Source organism: Apodemus sylvaticus, chromosome 7, assembly GCF_947179515.1.
Source record: "Apodemus sylvaticus chromosome 7, mApoSyl1.1, whole genome shotgun sequence".
Lineage (NCBI taxonomy): Eukaryota > Metazoa > Chordata > Mammalia > Rodentia > Muridae > Apodemus > Apodemus sylvaticus.
In genome coordinates this window covers 83,894,045-83,913,573 of record NC_067478.1, presented here as the reverse complement: position 1 = coordinate 83,913,573, position 19,529 = coordinate 83,894,045, and the positions used below count along the sequence as shown (strand labels likewise).

The window sequence follows — 19,529 nt, the reverse complement described above, 5'->3', positions numbered from 1 at the left end:
TGGTAGGTCCTGGATCACTGTGGAAGGTATAAGCTTCTCTTGGAATGAGAGAGCTGAGCCGTCCCATTAGCTAAGAGTCCAGGTGAAACCCTAGATAGTGCTAGGGGCAAAGCGGGGAGCCTATGGCTGCCCCCTAATCTTGTCTACAGCAGATTTTTTAATCTTCTTTCTTTCGTTTTTTTTTTTTCAAGACAGGGTTTCCTCTGAGTAGCTGTGGCTGTCCTGAAACTTTTTCTGTAGAACAGGCTAGCCCCCAAACTCAGAGATCTGCCTGCCTCTGCCTCCTGAGTGCTGGGATTAAAAGCGCATACCACACAACCTGGCTCAGATTTTTTAAGATTAAATAAGATTGGGCTGGAGAAGCCAGGTGTGGTGGTGAATGTCCTCAATTCCAGCACTAAGGAGGAAGGAACGGGTAGATCTTTGTGATTTGGGAGCCAGCCTGGTCTACATAGTGAGTTCCAGGACATAGTGAGATTCTGTATCAAAAGAAGGGGTAGGAAGAAGAGGAAGAGGAGGGAAAAGAAAAGAAAAAGAGAAGACACTAGAAGTTAAAGGTTGAGCTTCCCAATGGCAGAGAGATACAGTGTGGGTTTTGTTCTTCCTACAAAGAGAGAGGACGTGGTGGCCAGTGGGCTGGAGCTACGGGTGCTCCTGCAGGACATGCCAGACCTTCAGAAGGCTCTTTAAAGGAGTGGAGAAGACACTCTGCTTTTCTGTATTCAAAAGGAAAGCGGAGCTGGATGAGGTGACTTAGTACCTACCTTCTATCCCAGCTGTACTGGAGATTGAGGCAGGAGGATGGAGAGTTAACCCCAGGCCAGCCTGGGCTAGGTAGCAAGAGCACACAACAGGAAAACAACCCAAGAAAGAGTCGCTTGCTATGGTAGGTAAAAGTGACAGAACCTGGCCACTTTAACTTCCTGTCCTTTAGTGTCTTCATCTGTAAAATGGAGTGTCTGGTGCAGGAGTCTCAGAGCCTTTTGTGTGTTAAGGCTCCTTTAGAATGTCCTCTGATATGTCAGAGATGCAGCCACCGTCATGACATGTGGCTTTCTTGTCCCCGTCCCTATCCTGAGTCTACAGCTGGCTCCTCTTCAGTCTCCCCACCTGCCAAAGATGGCATTTGGATGCTACTGGCTGTTTGGACAAATGACCCCCAAAGATCCTTTACTGTTCCCATGGCGGTCACGGGACCCATACGGATCACAGTGTGTGCCGCTGGGTATATGCACTGCTCCTGTCAAACATGAAGATCCTGTGCTTTTGCCAAGTGGGTCACACTTTTCTGTGCTTGGGGAACTGCTGTGCCTTCTAAGAGGACTGAAGTTAGCCCCACCGGTCATTGGAAAACAGATGTGCTCACGCTGGGACTTCCTGCCTGCAGCTAGCTGTATGTGAGGATGTGGGAGGCACAGGGTAGGCCAACATGAGTACCCTCCCCAGGCGGCGGCCCAGGTTCCCAAGATGGCAGACAGGTGTCAGGACCCCTTGTCATTCCACAGCCCCAAGCTGGAGGCACCTCCAACAGCTTGCCTTTGTCCTGTGGGGCCACACCCCTCACCTGGAACATCAGCTTCATGCTGTCACTGGAACTGCTCAGCAGGCACCTGGCACACCCCACCGAACCTCACTCTGCCTTGGCCCCTGTGACTTAGTGCGAATATGTGGGAGTTCATGTCAGGCTCCAGCTCAGCGCTGGGTGGGAAGGCTGGCTGATGTAACAACGGCCACTTAGCTTAAGTGTCTGGCTTTGGCAACACAGCTTCCTCCTGGTCCAACAACAACGGGGGTGGACTGTACCCTGGCAGCTGGACAGGTGGGAAAACACCGCAGAACACCAGCTTGCTCTTGTCTTCCAAGCAAGAGGCCTTGGCAGTCCTGCGCGGAGGCTCCTCCATAGAGCATAGCCCAGACTACTCACTAGGCCTGGGTGCTATGCTGCCATCACCCCAGTGTCTGCAGACAGGACAGGCTTAGCAGGGAAACAGAGGCAGGAAATACCACTTGCTTGGCAATGGTGAGCACTCAGAGTTTAGTTTTTGTTTTTAATCTTTATGTGTGTATGTGGTATATGAGCGTTATATGCTCTCTCTCTCTCTCTCTCTCTCTCTCTCTCTGTGTGTGTGTGTGTGTGTGTACAGTGCTTTGTGCAAGGCAGGGGATACCCTTGAGTGTTGGCCCTTGCTTGAGACAGTCTCCTGGTTTTGCTGTTCTTACATACTTCAGGCTACCTGGCTCATGCCTTCCAGGGATTCTGTCTCTGCCCCCCTTTACAGGAGCACTGGGATTGCAGGTGTGCATCATCACCATACATGGGTTCTGGGGATTTGAAATAAAATCTTCAAGCCTTCATGGCAAGCACTTTTACCCCTTGAGCCCTCTCGCCAAGTCCATACACCATGTTCTTTAAAGTCGTTGGTAAATGAATGAATGAATGAATGAATGAATGAATGAATGAACGAACGAACCATCAACTGAACAGTGAGGTATGATGTAATGCTCCCACTCACTGCCCGGCCTCTTTCATGCAATGAGGCCTTTTAAGCTAAAGGAAGTGAAATACTCACCTAAAGTGGTCATTTTCAAGTTCTTCAAGCAGCCAATTTTTTATTCAAATGAAATATTGAGTAGAGGCCATTGCATAATAAAAAAAATGTGAATTTCTATCTGAGGTGGGGAATGGGCTCAACCCCATTGTAGGGGGCATGGCTCTCTCTCCATGAGACCTTATGCCTAATGGGAACTCCTGGGAAACAGTTGTCAAGCCCTTCATTTTAGGTGTGAAGGAGCTGAGAGCTGGACAGGGACACGATTGTCCCCTAACTCACGCTGGTGAGGAGCGCAGCACACTCCTGTGCTTCACGCAGAGTCTACTGCTCGGACTGACTTGGGGTCCCTGAGCTACATGTCCCTGGGGAAGCCAGTCCTGTGTTTGGGGAGCAGGCGATGGAGAACAACCTGTGTCCTGGCAGGGCTTGTGTCTGTGGGGTTTGCTAAAGAAAGAGGGCAGGGAGAGCCGTGTCCTAAGGGGCACAGGGAAGCCTGGCTTTGTCCCAGGCCAGTCTGGTCCTCTGGGTGGGGCCAGAGCTCCCCCATCACAACCTCCCCCTGTCTCCTACTCCATCTCCCCAAGAACTTCTAGGCCTGGGCTATATAGGAAAAAAAAAAAAGACAGACAAAACAATAGCTCCCAGTGGGGATTAGTGCTGGACTCTGACCATGGATGGTCATTTGAGAGTTCTTAAAACTCAGGGTTGCTGGGAAAGAAGGGTGCCTAAGTCTGGCCTTGCTCTCTAGAGGTGTAAGGAAGAAGGTAACCGTGAGTACAGCACAAGAATAAGATCACATGACTAGACCACCTGACTGCCTCAAACTGGTGTCTTGAGCACATCCAGAGGCCCCTCTGCACCTTGGCCATTCATTCCTGAAAGAAAGCTTGGATTAGTGGGGTTTCAAGATCCTTTTGCTTGAGGGCATCCCCAGAGTGATGGCTTTATAAGGGAGTAGCTCTAGGAGGGAGCTTCTGCAGCCTGTCTTAAGCAAGGATGATGGGCTGTCACTGCAGTGGCCACTGGACATTTTCTGAGTCCAGCATAGAAGCTTGTGTAGGGCTTTTCTTACATGGGGCAGAGGCCCAGGGGCTCAGCCTGCTGCAGCAGCTAGCTGGCCACAGGAAACCCCGGGAGAATTATGCAGACACACTCTGTGGCTGCTTACTAATGCCTACTCTCACACCAGGTAAGAGAAATCACAAAATGTGCCATTCACGTGAGGGTGAAGAATCCATCCCTGGGAACTGAAGAAGAGTGGGCCCAGGTCTAGAAATGGGGCCCTTGAGAGTCTTCAGCCCCTCCCTGTTCAGCTGTATGGGATGCTTGAAAATGTGTGTGTGTGTGTATGTGTGTGTGTGTGTGTGTGGTGCATGCATGTGAGTGCACACAGGTATATGAACATGCGGAGGTCACAGCAGCAGGTCCAGTGCCTTCCTTTATTGCTGTTCTCCTTATGGCTTTAAGACAAATTCTCTCCTTGAACCAGAAGCTCACTGATTCTATAAGTCTGTGGCTGATCAGAGTCTCAGTACCCTTAACACTAGAAAGACAGCCATACACAGCCATGTCTAGCTTTCTGCCCTCCTGGCTCCCATGATTCACCAGAACCTCTAGAAAGTCCAACAAGCTGTGAACAGCACACCCAGAGCTTCTCGGGCACAGTCAGGAGCATCAGAAGTGGCTGGCATGCAGCTCGTTCCTTGGGTAATTGTTACTCTTGAGACCATGAGGGTGGGGACAGAAGGAATGAATCGTAATGGTAGGAAATGGCTCAAGTTACCCGGGTGCTGACTTTGTCACAGATACCTGTCCTTGTGGCTTGAACAGCCTCTGATCTGTAGGGGGCTGTGGGAAGGACAGGACCCTGCAAGAACTTAGTCATGAGTTCTTTTTTGGGAGGTTGTGATCATTGACAAAGGCTGGGGTTGAGATGCCTGCGTTCTGGTCCCCTGGTTCTGCCTGAGTTCCCAGGGACTTGGACAAGAAGTCTCCTCCCTTCCTGGGGCCCCGCCTGTTGTCAGGGTGAAGTCAGGTCTCCATATGGAGTCTCATCTCCACAGCTGCCTTCCAAGGATGGAGAGGAGGAAATGAGTTAGAGCTGTAGTAGGTTAGACATCAGGAAACTCTTCCAACTGGGATGAGTGGCCGGCCATGAAATGCATAAAGAGGGAGGGAGGCGTGAGCTCTGGCATTCTCATGGTCTCTGAAGATTAGGTGCTTCCTAGTGTCCTGTGAAGCCTGGGTCAAAGTTCAGAGGCTGCTGTCCTCTGGCATTCGGAATGTTCTTCCTTTCTGGCATCCTCCTCACAAACGCTCTTCAAGTGGCATTTCTCATTCAGATTTTGGGATTCTAGGGTCTCTCCTCCTGCACATATCTGAGGGGCCTATGCTATCTAGCTTTCACCTCTGGCTCTGATAATAGAGTCCTGACTCTGTCAAGGCTGGTGCTGAATGACGGCCCTCCAACTCAGGGTCAACTGCAGTTTTCTGGTGTTATCTATTCTGGTTTCTGTTGACTTCCCACCTTGCTGGTTGATCACCTGGTCTTTTCTGTTCTCTCTTTCTTACTCCAACTTCACAAGGCTCCCTGCTCTAATCCCCTGTGCATCTTGCCCCTGACCTTCTTAGCCATCTCTCCTTCTATCCCCTGTCCCTGAGTGCTAAGGTGCCAGGACCACAGGATCACACCTGCAGGTAGATCCAAAGTTCAAGGTCATCTCTGGCTATACCAAGAGTTCAAGGCTAGCCTGAGCTACGTGAGACCCTATCTCAACAGACAAGTAAACAAGCAAAGAAACAAAACCAGAGAGGTGACAGGGATGGCCCTTCTTACCAGTTTGCTCACCAGGTCTCTGGTGAGAACCAGACTGGAGGGTATGTATGAAGCCTGGAGCCTGGAAAGACAAGGGAGACTGCTTTGGTCATTTGTGACATCGTTGGTCACAAGTTGACTTGGTTAGAACCCAAGTCCTCATCTTTACTTGACCTGGAAATTTGAAAATTGACCAGTTTCATTATTAATTTTTTAAGTGGGGGGTGTGGGAAATGTGTGGTGCACTCATTTGGAGTCCAGAAGACAACCTCCAGGAAATCAGTTCTCTCTACCATGCAGGTTTCAGGAATTGAACTCATGATTTTTAGGAATGTCAGCAAGCTCTATGATCCTCTGATCCATCTCATCAGCCCTCAGTTCCAGTGTCTATAAAGTGGAGCTAACCATGCCAGCTAAAAAGAGCCACCAGGACATCAGCATAGGACCAAGAAATGTGCCTCCTTGGCTGTTATATTCATCAGAGCTTGACCCTCATATATAGTCCAGGATAGTTCACATAGAGCCGTGATTGCACGGGGAAGGAGATGAGATTAGCTCTGTTTGTACACATAAAGCAAGCTCTGGTTGGCTCTCGATGACCCAGTAGGGAATGGGTGCAGCCCTATTCAAACAGATTGATTTTGAGCCAAACATTCTTCAAGAAACAAAGCAGACCCCACTTTCAAAGTCAGTATTTCTCCGCCCTTACTGTGCACACGTGCTTTGCATGTCTCATCTGTGACTACCGAGATACGAAACGAAGCGGGGTGGTTGCCCACGCCTTGCAGATAAGGAAGCTGGCGTGGAAAGGTGTGAGGACACACTCCTCATGTCACGCAGCTGAATTCAGGCGTAGTTGTTGCAACCCTGACCACCAAAGTTCTGGGTCATAAGGCTCTGACTAGACTTGACAAGGGGTGGGGGATGGGAGACAACAACCACAGCTCACAATAAAAAGTCCCACAAGGTCGTGTTCCCACCAAGAAACTCCTGGGGCTCTACCTCAGCCCCGAGTGGAGCTCCTGCCTTCCAAGGCCCCAGATCCTGCTTCTTTTGTCATGTTCCAAATGCATAGGGAGTGCCTGTGTTCAGAAAACAGCACCAATGGCTACTCCTTCTGCCTCAAGAGGGGTGCAAAGTGACCAGGAGTGGAGTCCTGACTCCGTGGTTTTGGTAATCTGACTCTAGAGCCTCTAGAAGAATTACAAACTCTCAGGATGAGGTTAAAACCTCACAAGGCTACAGACACAAAAGTTTGTTGTAGACTCTAAAGTGTATTTCATTATATAAATCATAGAAACTTCCTGAGTATTAAGGGACATCTGGAGTAACTTTACAGGAATGGACACCGTGGAAGCGCTGTAATGCCAGGTCTCTTCCAGGTCCAGGCCAGCACTGGGAAGGGCCTTACATCACTGAGGCCCATTTGTCTAAATAACTAAACAAAGAACCACAATCTGGCTTGTTTCCGATACTCTTTTTCTTCCGTCATTTATCCGTACCTCTCAGAACCTCTTGATCCTGTGTACAGAAAGACAAGGGGAGGTGAACCTGTTATTTAACACATGACTCCTGTATCCCCGGCCCTGGTGAGGACTCCCTAATCAATGCCAGATTATTTTATAGATGAACAAAAAGCTTAAGAGATTGAGTAGCTGGTTCCAGTCCTTTTGCTGGGAAAGGACAGGTTCAGGGGGTTTCTTGGTGGGAACATACCTTTGTGGGACATTTTATTGTGACTATGGCTGCCTGACTGTGTGTCATCAAGTACTCAGCTGAGGGGCTTACTCAGGGGCAAAGTAGTTTGCCCAAAGCCAAGTTTAGGTAAGGAGTGTGGTCCAGGGATGAAGCATTTTCCTGCCACACATGGTACCTGGAGTCATCTCTCAGCACCATAAAAACGAATGTCTTCTCTGGTTCTACCTTCAAGGTTTTGGAAATCTGTTCTCTAGATGGCACTGGTGTGAGGGTGGCCTCAGTGTCAGAACAGCTGGAGCTGCAGAAGCAGCTGCCTGATTGTCCCTAAACACATTGAGATGTTCCACCTGTGCAGCCAGCTGGGATGAGGGTACTCGAGTGTAACCACCTTTTTAAATTGGTGGGTCCCAGCAGCTCCCTACGGGTGACTGTCTGGTCCCTGCCTTGAGTGTGGCCAACATCTTCCTTGAATCCAACACACAGGGCCCAATAAAATGAAGATGTGACCAACCCTATTGGCTCCAGTTCCTGGAAGAGAGGATTTAAAAAGTATATTATTCTCTGTGTCCTGTTCTTAGGGACAATGGTGTTGGTTGTGTCAGATATTCTTAACAGAAGAACTTTGAACTGCCCTGCTCAGGACTTGTGTTGAATATAAGCACAGGCCTTCCGCTGTCCCATTCGCTTGGCCCCGGGTATTCTTCTCCCACTCACAGGGCCCACAGCTGGGAGAGGCTGGCTGGGAGCAGGCACAGGAATGTCCTTCATTCTATTTTCAGAATGCTTCTCCAGCGAGGACACTTCCTCCTCAGACTTCCCCAGCAAGGACATCTCCAGCAAGGACACCTCCTCAGGCTTCCCCGGCAAGGACATCTCCAGCAAGGACACCTCCTCAGGCTTCCCCGGCAAGGACATCTCCAGCAAGGACACCTCCTCAGGCTTCCCCAGCAAGGACATCTCCTCAGGCTTCCCCGGCCCGGGCATCTCCAGTCCGGGTGTCTCCAGCCAGGGTGCCACCTTCCAGGTCATCGTCGGGCAGGTCAGCCTCCACGACATCCTCCCCAACGAGAGTGTACCTTGTTAGAGCAACACCAGTGGGGGCTGTCCCCATCCGGGCATCTCCTGCCAGGTCAGCACCAGCCACCAGGGCCACCAGGGAGAGCCCAGGTAAGGGGGCCGCTGCAGGGAGGGCAGAGACCCAGGGCAGTGTCTTTGGGCAGAGGGAAGCTCTCAGTCAGTACTCTGTTCCTAGTACCCCTGGGATAATGACATGGGGGACAGCCAGAGTGGAATCTGGGGAACCTGGAGAGGTGAGGGTAAACACGAATCATGATGTGACAACCTAAGTAAAAAATCAAGCAAAAGGAGGAGGGGCCAGAAGCCAGGGTTGAGGAAACAGAGCTCACTGCTGAACTCAGTTCTCCAGGCAGAGTGCTGGGGGCTGCTCTGCCCATGGTAGAGCTCTGACTTCAAGAGCAAGGGCTCTTGGGTACAGGAGGAGCCGTCTCCTTTGGCTGGCCTGTATGTCTGCTGGGGAAGCTGGGGTAGTACAAGGTTCTGATCATGTGCCTGCTCGTACATGAAGGAAGAATGAGAGGGACTCTGACCACTCCGAGCTTCCAAGCTTGTGGGGGACGAGGCTCAGCAGTTCATCATCGGGAAGACAAGGACGCCATTGGGCCTCCAGGCTTGGCTCTGCCCCTCTGGAAACTGTTTCCATGTACCTGAGACCTCACCCCTTCTCCATTGCCTCACCCCCAAATATTCAGGCCTTGTTGCTATTTGACTGTGAAGGAACACCCAAGGTTTAGGGACCACCCTAGCCTTTCCCTATCTAGGGTAGAGAGGTGCTTTGGTGGGATGGATTCTGGAACGAGACACTGCATTTGAATCTCTGTCCTGTCAATCACTAGTTTAGTGATTTTGGGTAACTTCTTTCATTCCTATGAACCTCTGTTCCCCCACCTACGGAATGTATCCAATAGGACTCAGATCATAGAACGTAGTGAGGATGAATTAGCAGAGCATATATGTGGTACCTAGCCTAGAGAAGCCTGGTGGGGGAGGGGGATCCATGAGAGGATGATACTGGGAAGGGATGGAGCTGTGTTGGGAGGTGCAAGGGCCCTAGCAGGAAGCTTCCTTCTGGGCCCTCCACCATGCCACACTCCTCCCCAGCAGTTTTCCTTTCTTACCACCCTGTTTTTAGGTCTCAGTGTCCCCAAGTTCTCCTGGCAGGAGACCCAGAGACAGCTGCCACTCATCGGGTGTGTCCTCCTCCTCATCAGCCTGGTGATCTCACTCATCCTTCTCTGTGAGTTGATCAGAGGGCACAGGGTGGCTTTGGGTCATGGCAGCATGGAATGGCATCAGGCATAGAGTCATACCACAGACACAGAGGGACTCACATCCACACGGGGACCTTGGGTCATGGGGAATCAGGCTCCTTTGAGAGGACTGGGTAAGCCTGTGGAACATGGTGGGCTTCCAGGTTCGGGTCCATCAGTGTAGACGGATTTTGGTGATATACTGCCACAATTGTGTTAACTATGCTGGGTTCCATTTCAGTTTCTTTGAATGGGACTTTGTTCATCATTAATCATTCAACCCAGCATATACTTCATAAGATCTGATTCCACTTTTCCCAGACCAGGAGGGACTATGTGAGAAAAGTGTAAGGTTCTTACATAAAATCTCACTCTGAAAAGGAACAGCTATCTATGAGAATCAGCATGCTGTAAAACATTGAAAAGTTCCCTGAAGGTCAAAGGGACAAGGTGTGTGCTGTCTGGGGACTCGGGCTCCTCATGCTGTCCCTTGGATAAAGAACCCCAGAAGATGTTCTAGGCTCTTTGATGAACAAACCATTAGAAGCCAGCCCACAGGGCATCACAGGAGGGAGCAAAGATGAATACATGTGTTCTGTCCCAGGAAGGCCACTCACTCCCAAGAAGCAGAGCTAGACTTTGAAGTAAGTCAGGTTACGGGATCTCAATGTGACTGTCAGGAAAAAGTGACAGTGGTGTGGGTTAGGGTGCAGGCAATTTCTGATGAGGACCTGGAGAAAATGGGAGCAGTTCTCCTAGACATCAGATGTGAGGGAGCAGGAGGGGAACAGGTGGCCAAGGCCTACATTGGGTAGAGGGAAAGAATCCCAGAGGGGAGATGTATGTGTGCAAGCTTGGGGCTCATCTGTTTAGCTCCATGAGGCCAGAAAGCTTTCTGCTCAGGCTGAGGAGGATTCTATAGAAGAGGCAGCATGAGATGGCAAACAGAGGGACAGAAGGTGCATGGAAGGTTCTGGTGGCACAGCTGTTAGAGGAAGAGGCTGCGTGCTGTTGGATCGTAGCTGGAGTATCACACGTACCTGCTCCAGCCCCCTGCCTCTGCCTCTCATGAGCTATATGACTTCAGCAAGTTAATTAACATTTTTAAAAGATTTATTTATTTATTATATGTGAGTACACTGTAGCTGTCTTCAGACATACCAGAAGAGTGTCAGATCTCATTACAGATGGTTGTTGAGTCACCATGTGGTTGCTGGGATTTGAACTCAGGACCTTTGGAAGAGTTGTTAGTGCTCTTAACCGCTGAGCCATCTCTCCAGCCCCATTAATTAACATTCTGAGCCTTGGTTTCCCTGCCCCTGCGGTGTGGTCATCATCACTATGCATGTGATCGCCTCCAGCTTCCTTGGTCTGAGACCTCCCGTCCACTCCTCCCTTTACCGTACTTTGCTTCTGAGAACAATAAGAATGACCCATAAAGGGGGCCGAGACATTCAAGGGCAGGCTCGCCCAGTAGCCTTAAAGCTCTAGCCTGGTTCTGTACTATTTCCCAAAGTCCCCACCACTCCTTCATGGAGGCCAGAGAGGAAGTAGGGTCTGCAGGTCAAGCCCAGTCTCCTGGTCCACCTCCCAGCATCACTACATCCACAATCACAGCGGTCCTTGATGTGCAGCATCCTGAGCACGGTGAGAAGGACAGCCAGGACCCCTAGAGCTTCAGCACCTAGGGTATTCGAGGAGGAGGGCAGGGCACTAAGGAGAGCATGCAGCCTGAGGGATTAAGAAGGTGTGTGTCTGGACTGGGAAGGGGCTGTCTATGTAGATGGCCTTATCCTGAGTGATAGAGACCATGTTGGAGCTGAGGAGATGATGCTGGGTCAGAGCTGAAGAGATGGTAGAGGCTGGGAGGTTGGGTGAGGCATTCAACAGGGAGGATCTCTAGTCAATAGAGTGACAGCTCAGGTTTGTTAGAGGCAGAGGAGGACATGGAACTGGTCTCCACGTAAGGTATGAGACGTTTTCTTGCACATTTGGAAATCAAGCTACCTGGAGTTGCTTGCTGAGTGGGAAGACACTGAAAGGTGTAGAGAGAGGCAGGGAGGATGTAAATCTAGGAGCTGCTGTGGTATCGATTGAGGAAACAGCAGACGGCAGTGCGTGCTCTGTCTCTGTCTCTGTCTGTGTGTGTGTGTGTGCGTGTGCGTGTGCGTGTGCGTGTGTGTGTGTGTGTGTGTGTATGTGTATGTGTGTGCATTACAGAGAAGAGTGGATACCAGAGGGGTTCTGAAATGAGAGGGAACTCTGGGATACTGGAGGAGAAGGTTTCTTTGGCTAATAGTCCATCTAGCATATAGGGTAAGGAAGCTTCCAAAGTAGGATCCTTGCCCATCTTTCATTTCTCTTGGTCTCTTTCTTTTTTATATTTTTTTAATATTTGTTTGTTTGTTTGTTTGTTTGTTTGTTTGTTTATTATGAGTACACTGTAGCTGTCTTCAGACACTCCAGAAGAGAGGGTCGGATCTCATTATGGATGGTTGTGAGCCACCGAGTGGTTGCTGGGTTTTAAACCTCATGACCTGTGGAAGAGCAGTCAGTGCTCTTAACCGCTGAGCCATCTCTCTAGTTCCCTCTTGGTCTCTTTCTTTCCCTTTCTGGGTAGTTAGCTGTTCAAGTCTGTCTGGGGCTTCCCTGGTTGCAGGAGCTTTCTAGAACATTCCTGAGCAGCCTTTCTCTCCATACAGATGGGGGACGGGAGCCCCAGAGTCCAAGAGGGATTGCAGGTCGGTGTCTGAGAATCCCCAGGGCCTTGGGCTACTGAGTATCCTGTCCTCAGGCGCTGGTGATAACCAGCTGTTTGATTTTTTGTTGGTTTTGTTTTTCTAGTCTACTTCTGGCGAGGCCACACCGGGATCAAGTACAAAGAGCCACTGGAGAGTTGCCCCAACCACGCAGTTCGCTGTGATGGAGTGGTGGACTGCAAAATGAAGAGTGATGAGCTGGGCTGTGGTAAGAAGGCTGGGCATGGGGAAGCACGTGTGCGTGCACATGCGTGTGCGTGTGTGTGTGTGTGTGTGTACATGCGTGTATGTATATGTGTATGTGTGTTTATGTATGCTTATGTGTGTATGTGTGTATGTATGTGTATACGTGTATGTGTGTATATGTCTGTGTGCATGCATGTGTGTGTTTATGTATGTTTATGTGTGTATGTGTGTATATATGTGTATGTGTGTATATGTGTATGCGTGCGTGTGTGTATGTATATGTGCATGTGTGTTTATGTATGTTTATGTGTGTATGTGTGTATATATGTGTATGTGTGTATATGTGTACACTCATGTGGCTACTACACACTATATTGCGGAATGTAATGGCTCAGACAAAGGCAATGGGTAGAAAATCAGGACATCTTGGTTTGTCACAGCAGACAAGGATTTGGAGCTTGATTTGGGGTGTCATGTGACAGTGGGTCAATTACCTGATTCTTAGGGCTTCTGACTTCTAATTCCATAAAATGAATGCACTGGACAAGACTGGTGACTCTTACGGAAAATCTGGAACTGTAAGACAGAGGCAAACAGAAAATCTGAGTGGAAATAGATAGACTGAGGGTGTTCTGGAGACCCACTCCCCCTTATTCAGCGGGTGACCCCCGACTTGTGACCCCTGTAGTTTCTTAATGTCCTAGATGAGCACAGAGACCTGAGCTGTAGTCCTCTGTGGTTGTGCTTGTGTGGTTTCGATGCCCTTGCTGACTGGTGTGGCTGTATATATCCCTTGCCCACGACTGCACCCATCTGTGACCAAGCCTGCCCTAGGAGCACGCTCTCAGACCATGGCTCCTAGGCTCCTTATCATCTTCTCCTTTGAGCGCGCCATTGCCTCAGGGCGAGATGCTTGTTCCTCTCCCAGGAAAGGCCTCCTGCGTCCTCCTGGATGAGGAGCTGCCCAGTCACAGCCCCTTTGCTTCAGCTCAGAGTTTTCTGAAGGCCTCAGCCCTCCAGCCATCACTGCTTGGGCAGCTTTTCCACGCCTCCCCCAGAGCCTCCCATAACTTACTCCCAAGAGCTTGAAGCCTCCAGGCTGCTGAGACCCTTCTCTGTCCTTTCTGTTCTGCAGTCAGGTTCGACTGGGACAAGTCCCTCCTGAAAGTCTACTCTGGCTCTTCTGGTGAGTGGCTTCCTGTCTGCAGCAGCAGCTGGAACGACACCGACTCCAAGAGGACCTGCCAGCAGCTGGGCTTTGGCAGGTGAACGAAGAGTCAGTTCAGCATGAACTACGCACAATCTGTCTCAAAGTGTTAAAGAAAGAAGAAAGTGAGGAAGGGGAGGAAGGCAGAGGGGAAGGAGGGAGAAAGGAAGGTAGGAAAGAAAAGGGGGAAGAGAGGGAGTCCTGCAGGACTCTTGCTGATTCTACCAACTCAGGACACCTCCGAGTCATTGAGAAAGCAGTGGTCTGGGATCCACTGAGTGTCCGGGAGCTGTGATCATCTTGCTCTCCCCCAGGGCTCTTTGTGTGAAAGCATTCACATGGTCATTACTGCACTGAGATGGCCCTGTGAGGCATGCAGGCATTTGGACAGATCTTCTTACACCTGAGCACTAGGAGCCCAGATGTGCAAAGCCCTCTGTGGACTTTGAGCCTTAGCAGTTGTGAAGCAACTTGCTTTATGAAGTTCACTGAATAAGAAACAATATAGGGCCAGGAGGATTGGCCAAGTCCCATGGAGCTTTGACTTTAAACGTTTTACACCAAGAAGCCAGTGCTGGTGAGTGAGGCAGGACATGAAGGCCAGGTAGGCACCTCCACTCACTGTCTTGGTCTGAGGTGTGTGTGTGGTTACACGTATGTGCATACGTGTAGAGGCCAGAGAGTCAAGCTCAGGTGTTTCTCAGGGGTCAGCCACCTTATTTTTTTAGAGAGGGTTTGTTATTAGCCTGAAACTTGTGAGGTAAGCTAGTCTGGCTGACTACCCCAGATCTGCCACCTCTACCTCACAGTGCTGGGATTACGAGCATGCCGCCATGCCTGCCGTCTCACACGGGTCCTCGTGCTTTTGTGGCACACACCTACCAGCTGAGCTACAGCCTCAGCCCTTTCTCTGAGCTCTTAAGCTGAGCAGTTTGGGGACGAATGAATGAATGAGTGTGAGACTGTAGGTTACCCTTAGAAGAAACATCTAGAAAAAATGGATTGGAGCTAGGACTCAGAGCTAGTTCTCCTTGCTGCCACCTCAGTCCCTGGTGGGGAAAGGAGGGACTGACTGATCCAGACTGAAGACAGCTGTGGGGAATTGGGGGCGTGGAGGGTGGGGGTGGTAGTGCAGCGTGGGGATTGAGGGGTCTTTGTCTAAGAGACCCCACAGCATTCTCTTTGAATACCATTTCTGCAAGGAGGATCCCTCTTCAGAATTTCTAGGAGACCATGTGACACACAGGCACAAAAAGCCAAGAGCCTCTAGTGTGATGTGGAAAAGGCTGATCCCAGCAATCCCACACCGAGAGTGTGAGTGAGGCTCTGTTGGGATACCATGGAGAAGATTCCTAACTTGCTTAAAGAGACCTCATATTCAGAGGCCCAGTTCATAGAAGGATATAGCATGTTCTAGAAATGCATGCAGCCAGGCAGTGGTGGTGCACGCCTTTGATCCCAGCACTTGGGAGGCAGAGGCAGGTGGATTTCTGAATTCGAGGCCAGCCTGGTCTACAGAGTGAGTTCTAGGACATCCAGGGCTACACAGAGAAACCCTGTCTCACAAAAAAAAAGAAAAGAAAAGAAAAGAAAAAAAGAAAAGAAAAAGAAAAAGAAAAAAAGAAATGCACACAAGCTCCAGGCAGAGAGCGGAACATACCAGAATCACCAGGGTGCTGTGAAAATGTCCCTTATACACCGAACCTCTAAGATTAGGACTAAGAACTTATTTAACAAATGCCCAAGGTGATTCAGAGGGGTGCTCCTCTGAGAGTTACCATCATATACACTCGATCACTCTTGGGGGGACCTGGAGCACACACATTGGTGCTCAGTAGGTCTTGGGGTGGTACTGATGACACTGGGCTGTGGGTCACAGTTTGGATAGTGTCTTAGTTGCTGTTTCTATTGCTGTGATAAAATACTGTGAGCAAAACTCATTTGGGGAAGAAGGAGTTTGTTCTAGCTTACACTCTCAGGTCACGCTCTATCACTGAAGGAAATCAGAGCGCGAACCCAGAGCCTGGAACTGAAGGCCGAGGCACAGAAGAACACTGCTCACAGCACACTTTTTTGAAATTTAACTTTGTACCACCTGCCTAGGGGTGGCACAGCTCATAGTGAGCCTGGCTCTCCCAGATCAATCATTATGAAAGAAAATCCCCTACAGACTTGCATATAGGCCAATCCTATGGGGATATTTTTTTTCTTTCGATTCAGAGTTCTTTCCGATTGGCTTTCACTGATGTCAGTTGTCATAAAAACCAGCCATCTGATATAAGGGGCTAGATGGGTGTACTCTAAGTCAATGATGCATCAGAACTGCTGGGGCTGTGAAAACATCGACTGGGCTCCTCTCAGAGCTGTTTCTGTAAGTCTGAGGTGGAGCCAAGAATGTACCTTTCTAGCCAGGTACTACTGGTGATGTGGCCAGACCAACACCATACTGGAGAGCTACTGGGCCAGTTGTAGGGTTGGTAAGGGCAGGAGCAGAACATGTGCTGGAGCTGGACTTTTGAAAGCTACGCAGGAGTGGCCGCTGCACAGGCCCCTCTAGCCTGCCCCTGTCTGAAGAGCTGTGTGGCTCCAATGCCACAGGAAGGCACCACAGGAGGACTTGGGGTCTAACTACTCGCAGACTATTCATTCTTCTCTCTTCTCTGCAGCGCTTACCGAACAACTGAGGTGGCCCACAGGGACGTCACCAGCAGCTTCTTACTCTCCGAATACAACACCACCATCCAGGAAAGCCTCTACAGGTGCAATGGGACAACCCGACTGTCTGTATGCAAACAGAGGACTGAGGGACCGGTGGAGGGTGCTTAGAGTCGGGGAATCACTCTCTCATGCTTCCCTGGGGAGCCCAGACCCCAGGGCTCCCTTGCAATGCTGGGAACACTATGGACAGCTTGGGCTTAAAAGCTCTTGTCTGAGATCTGGGGCAGAGATCACCCCAAGGTTTGAAGTGATCCTAATCTCTAAAGGCAACTAAGAAACCTTGGGGCTCCAGAGAGCCAGGTGTTTGGATTAAAAGGCTCCCCATGGTAGACTTAGAGAGGAAAGATGTGTCACTGAGGACAGGAGCAGGGGACTGACGGGTACTGGTGGTGAGAGCCCAGGAGGTCCATCTAGTGAAGCCTCGGGCCTTCCTGCCATTTTTGTTTGCACTGCAGTCACTCTCTGTCCCAGCTCCCCCTGAAGGTGGAAGGCAGCCGTCCAGCCTTGTGAGGATGAGAGGTGAAGCAAACCTCCAGTTAAGGGATGATCCCTCGGTGCCTGCTTTGGGCTAGGCCCTCTGCAGGCCACAGTGAGGCACATGAGGCTGCAGAAGAGCCTCGTTAGGATCTGCTTAGTTGTAGAAAGAGCTGGGACCATGGAGGCTTGCTTGGGTTCCAAGAACAGGGACCTAGCAGGGGTGTGTGGTTCACCGTATGAAAACTGGGAGGAGACGGGGATCATGATGGGGATCATGATGGAGATAGTTTGTCCCATCCACCTTCCTGGAGAAAGCCCTGTAAGGAAGACCGTCCTACTGGGAGAGGGAAGGTCTAGCTCTCCACTGTTATTGAAGGTGGAACTTGGACAGGGACTGAGCAGGCACCAGTCAGGAAGAGGAGGCAACTGCTGATCTCTTTTCTCATCCTTTGTGCCCCATACTGTAGGTCGCAATGTCCTTCCCGGCGGTATGTCTCCCTCCAGTGTTCTCGTAAGCTGTTCTTCATTTTGGGGTGTGGCCTATGGGGGTGGGGTCAGATGCTTTAGGGAGCTCGGTCCTGTTACCTGTCATTCCCAGGGAGTCAGGAGTCTCCTAGACCTTTGGTAGGGGCCTGAGGGAACTGAGGGAGAACAGCAGGTGTGGGCTAGCTGGCGGTTTTGTGTCAACATTCACTTGAGTGCTTGTCCATGGAGGGTACCTCGTCTGCATCTGTACAGACTGGGCTGGAGTTACTGACTCGGAGAGCCCTGCAAGGCAGTCACCATTACTGGTCACTGCACCTTGCCTAAGATCAGAACCCAGGCAGGTGGGGAGCTGATACCTGACCTTGGAGTTGACCCCCTAGGCCCTAGCTGTGAGTGACCCCATGCGGTCTATGTTCTTGGTGGTGAGGCCAGGGTGCAGGCTGGCCCGCTGGTGTGGCTGCAGTGCCCATGGCTCAGATCCTGTGGCGCCCTCTCTCCTCGGCAAGCAGGAAAACCCCATATCTGAGCATGCTTAGCAGGCTGCCCCTCCCTGTCCTGGGCTTGACTCATTCCAGACTTGCTCCCTGTGCAAGCCCAGCTATGCATCATAGGAAATATATTTATTTCTCCTTTATTTTGATATGAGAGACTGTGCCTTGCTAGTGCTCACCGGTTCAGGGTTGTGATAGCACCTTTTGCTTTTCTGATCCCTTGATGACAGTCCTGGGACTCACCCTTATAACCAAATAAGAATCAATGTTGAAACATTGGGCATGAAATAAGGGTTTGCCAGATTAATGAAAGAACAAATGAATAAATGAATGGATGAATGAATGAATGAATGAATGGGAACAAGGCGGAAGCTGCCTTGGGTCAGACTTTCTACTAGATAACTCCAGAAGGCTAAGACCACCGTGTACTACCTCTGCTTGGACAGGGAATAGGTGTGTCACATTAGACTCTTTGGACAAAGGGTGACCTTCGGCTGCCTGACTGGAGCTCAAGAAGAGCAGGAGAGGCTCTAAAAGACATTTGTGTCATGTTTTGTCCTCTCTGTTCTCCCCCCAGACTGTGGCCTGAGAGCTATGACCGGGCGGATCGTGGGAGGGGCTCTGACCTCGGAGAGCAAGTGGCCCTGGCAAGTTAGCCTGCACTTTGGCACCACCCACATCTGCGGGGGCACACTCATCGATGCCCAGTGGGTGCTCACCGCTGCCCACTGTTTCTTTGTGTAAGTGCCTGAGGGGGTCTTGATAAGAGGCTGCTGGGGACTTGGAGCCACTAGGGATGGCTTGTAGACACTCTAGTCTATAACTAAGCTGAGTTCCCCAGGGTCAGGCAACTCAGCTACTGCTCAAAAGACTAAGTGCGAATGTGGGTTTGGCTCTGCTCTTGGGCCAAGGATGAGAAACGAGGTCCTGAGGAAAAGAAGCAGGCTGGAAGACCTTTGGATCCTCTCCCTGGAGAGCGGATCAGGCTCACTGCTACCTCCCGCAACCACAGCTGCAGAGCTAACTGCAGAAGAGTCTGACAATCAGGGATGCTGCCTCAAGGCTTGAAGGACAGGGACAGCAGGAGGGTGGTACAGGCGGCTCCTGAGAGTTCCTGGCAGCCTGTGGGGACCTATAGCACAGACCTCATGGACACTGGCTCCCTGAATAGGAATCTTCATTATCTTGTCCTATGTAAATCTCTATAACCAATGGCATCTGTCCCACTGCCAAGCCTCATCCTTAGTGGCATGCAGATGACATAGTGGGGTGGATCCCACACATAGAAATTGCTTATTCCGTTGCTTTTCTACACTCTAAGGTGCATGCCAATTCAGAACAATTTTGAGGAGATTGAGGGATGGTTTTTGAACTTCATAAGATAGAGGACTCCTCTGGAGGTCATTTTATCCAAATCCTGTCTCTATGCTGGTGCTTCTGCTCTGCCCCCCGCCCCCTCCCCGCTTGCCCCAAACCCCCTGTGGTTAGCAGATGCTGTCAGTGAATTATACCAGGTATATACCTGTATGGTGCTCATACTCTGTGGCTCTTATAGGACCCGGGAGAAGATTCTGGAGGGGTGGAAGGTATACGCAGGCACCAGCAACTTGCACCATCTGCCTGAGGCTGCCTCTATCTCCCAGATCATCATCAACGGCAACTACACGGATGAACAGGATGACTATGACATCGCCCTCATAAGGCTGTCCAAGCCCTTGACCCTGTCAGGTGAGCGAATGTGTGTCCCTGCTTCCCGGCGTCCTCGACTTGGCAGCCCCTGTTTACCCAGCTTAGGGACCCAGGGTGCCTTACA

At 50.5% G+C, this 19,529-nt stretch overlaps 1 protein-coding gene across 2 annotated transcripts in view; it reads left to right on the top strand.

The window, feature by feature from the left end:
* Tmprss13 (transmembrane serine protease 13) overlaps positions 1–19,529 on the top strand; it is a 29,368-nt gene that overhangs the window by 1,241 nt on the left and 8,598 nt on the right. The window contains exons 2-9 of one of the 2 annotated variants that reach the window (XM_052188456.1): positions 7,845–8,232; positions 9,275–9,379; positions 12,237–12,359; positions 13,473–13,602; positions 16,211–16,303; positions 17,207–17,250; positions 18,294–18,456; positions 19,272–19,444. In XM_052188456.1, the coding sequence (XP_052044416.1) occupies positions 7,845–8,232; positions 9,275–9,379; positions 12,237–12,359; positions 13,473–13,602; positions 16,211–16,303; positions 17,207–17,250; positions 18,294–18,456; positions 19,272–19,444 (1,219 nt within the window). The remainder of the gene's footprint in view (positions 1–7,844; positions 8,233–9,274; positions 9,380–12,236; positions 12,360–13,472; positions 13,603–16,210; positions 16,304–17,206; positions 17,251–18,293; positions 18,457–19,271; positions 19,445–19,529) is intronic. The other variant, XM_052188457.1, reaches the window with a different exon arrangement.